Source organism: Labrus mixtus, chromosome 17 (genome assembly GCF_963584025.1).
Source record: "Labrus mixtus chromosome 17, fLabMix1.1, whole genome shotgun sequence".
Taxonomy (NCBI): Eukaryota; Metazoa; Chordata; class Actinopteri; order Labriformes; family Labridae; genus Labrus; species Labrus mixtus.
In genome coordinates, this window is record NC_083628.1 from 654,365 (window position 1) to 656,864 (window position 2,500).

A 2,500-nucleotide genomic window follows, 5' to 3' on the forward strand; every position below is an offset into this window, starting at 1 on the left:
GTCCTGATGGCTTGTGGGGGAAAAGGCAGTTGCTATGAAACTGGGCTGATAATCATTACCTAATGCTGCAAGTTTCACGAGTGAACACTAACATTGGGAAAGCATCCTTTACATTTTGTGCTGCTCGCACCTGGAACACATTCAAACTCAATATAATGTTCACCGTGGGTCAGTTTTAAAAACATGAATACAAATCACTGTGCTCATGTGTGGAGATGTTTTATTCTGTAGTGTTGCCTTCGCTGCTTGCTTATTGTCCTGTAACTTATAATTTATTTATTTTCTCTCGACATCATTGAAAATGAGGGATTGCCCTCCATTTTTTTTATTTTTTTTTATTTAACCAGGTTGGTCCCATTGAGATTAAAAACCTCTTTTTCAAGGGAGACCGGGCCGAGACAGGCAGCAGCAAAAACACAAAGTTACAGACGGAAATAAAAAGAGAGACAAAGTACAATTTACAAAACACAACATTTAGGATTAAAATAGAAACATCTATGAGTCATATCTGGGAATCAGTCGTTCAAACAGCCGAGCTAAAACATCGACATCCTATAGAATCAATGATTTCTCAAGATTAAATAAACTTGTAAATACGACCTAACTCCGTTTTTGTGTCTGTAGGAATTTGAAATAAATTAAATGAATCTTTCTGTTGACTTTCAGTGATGCTGCATTTGGAGAACTTCCCACTAGCATGGACACCGAATCATCAAACGGGAAAGAGGGAATGGTAACACTGTTTCTTCTTCTCTCCTTTACCGCTGAAGTGCAGAAACTAATCTCAGCCGTCATCACGTCTTTGTACATCCATATAAATAAATATCTTAGCATGAAATGGTTGTCTGAACAGGGCTACACACACACACCTGTCCTGTCTTTATACAAACAGGTGTAACACATCATTTACGATTTTAAATTATGATGCTCAAACCATTTCTCTTGGACAGGAAACGGCGGGCGAAGGCTCCGAGGCCGCCGATGCTCTGACTGGATCGGGAGACGAGGAGAGCGGGAGGCAGCTGGGGGAGGTGGAGCTGCAGTGTGCTCTGTGCATGAAGTGGTTCACTGCAGATACGTTTGGCATCGACACCGCGTATGTTTGATAAAGTCTTTGACAGTCAGTGAAACATCAGCAGGAATACAAAAATACCTTACTGATAGTTTTCCACTTTTCCCCTGCAGGACGTGTCTCCCCTTCATGACTAATTATGTGTTCCACTGCAACGTGTGTCATCACAGCGGCAACACATACTTCCTCAGGAAACAAGCTAGTAGGTGTCCCACGTCTACACTGCAGAATTTGACACTTTGAATAAATGCGAGTCAAAATTAAATCTGCCCTAGGCGCTCGATGTGAGGTCATTTCTCGTTTGTAAATACCAAAAAAGATGACAACCTCAATCTAAACATACTGGGTTTTGCTGAACATGAACGCATCACAAGTGTTTTCAGTCTTTTTATAAACCTGTCTTCTGTTTCAGACCTGAAGGAGATGTGTCTCACGGCTCTGGCTAACCTGACATGGCGCTCCAGAACACAAGACGAGCACCCAAAGACGATGTTCTCCAAAGACAAGGTGTGCATGACATGTTTCTCCAAAAACATCGTCTATCACTGGACGATAAATTGATGCTCTGCGTTTATTCACACTGGTGATTTGGACAGATGTGTGTGTAAAAGAAAACTGAATTTCATTTTAACTTGGTGTCTGAAATGTGTCACTAAGACGAGAGATTTCAGAGACACAAACACGTTGAATCATTCAGCTGTTAACTCGCCTTTAATAACAGAACCTCACCTGAGAACGGACAAGAGGGGATGCATGTTTAAGGGCGGGAAAGGGGCAAGAAATTCCAAAAAATGCTTCGATAAAGACTTTACATCAGGCACATATTTTGCTGATTTATGCCTTTGTTTTTTAAACGATCTGACAGATAAGAGGAGTTTCAGAGAAATGTCGTAGCTCATGGTCAGTAAAAACTAGCTCCCTTGTTTTATTGAGTTTGAAGCTTATATTTTTACCAACCAAACAAAGAAACAAATAGACAAAGTTATGAGTAGTAGTTATGAGTGTGTACTTCTTATTCCTGCTCCGTGTTTTATCCTGATCTTTAAAATGTCTCCATGCAGGACATCATACCGTTCATCGACAAGTACTGGGAGTGCATGACGACTCGGCAGAGACCCGGGAAGCTCACCTGGCCCAACAACATCGTGAAGACGATGGTGAGTCGAACAGCTCATATTTACGCTGGCTATTGAAAGTATAAACATCAAAATCGTTGTATATCTTTTTTTTTTTTTTTTTTATGAACATATTTTATTGCCATTTTATAATGTTTCGGAACACATAATAATACAATGACATCCTACAAGTTTCCTATTAAGCCCCCCATCCAACCCCTCCCCCTGCCACTCCACCCCCCACAATGACAATTCCACCAATAAGACACAACAATTCAAAACAGTTCTAATAAAGTAAATTCAATAATAAGAG

The 2,500-nt window shown here is 40.4% G+C and overlaps 1 protein-coding gene across 2 annotated transcripts in view; it reads left to right on the plus strand.

The window, feature by feature from the left end:
- Positions 1-2,500, plus strand: part of ash2l (ash2 like, histone lysine methyltransferase complex subunit) — an 11,534-nt gene that overhangs the window by 1,973 nt on the left and 7,061 nt on the right. For both annotated transcript variants that reach the window (XM_061061040.1, XM_061061041.1), the window contains exons 2-6: positions 667-733; positions 951-1,096; positions 1,186-1,274; positions 1,485-1,579; positions 2,134-2,229. In XM_061061040.1, coding sequence (XP_060917023.1) covers positions 667-733; positions 951-1,096; positions 1,186-1,274; positions 1,485-1,579; positions 2,134-2,229 — 493 coding nt within the window. The remainder of the gene's footprint in view (positions 1-666; positions 734-950; positions 1,097-1,185; positions 1,275-1,484; positions 1,580-2,133; positions 2,230-2,500) is intronic.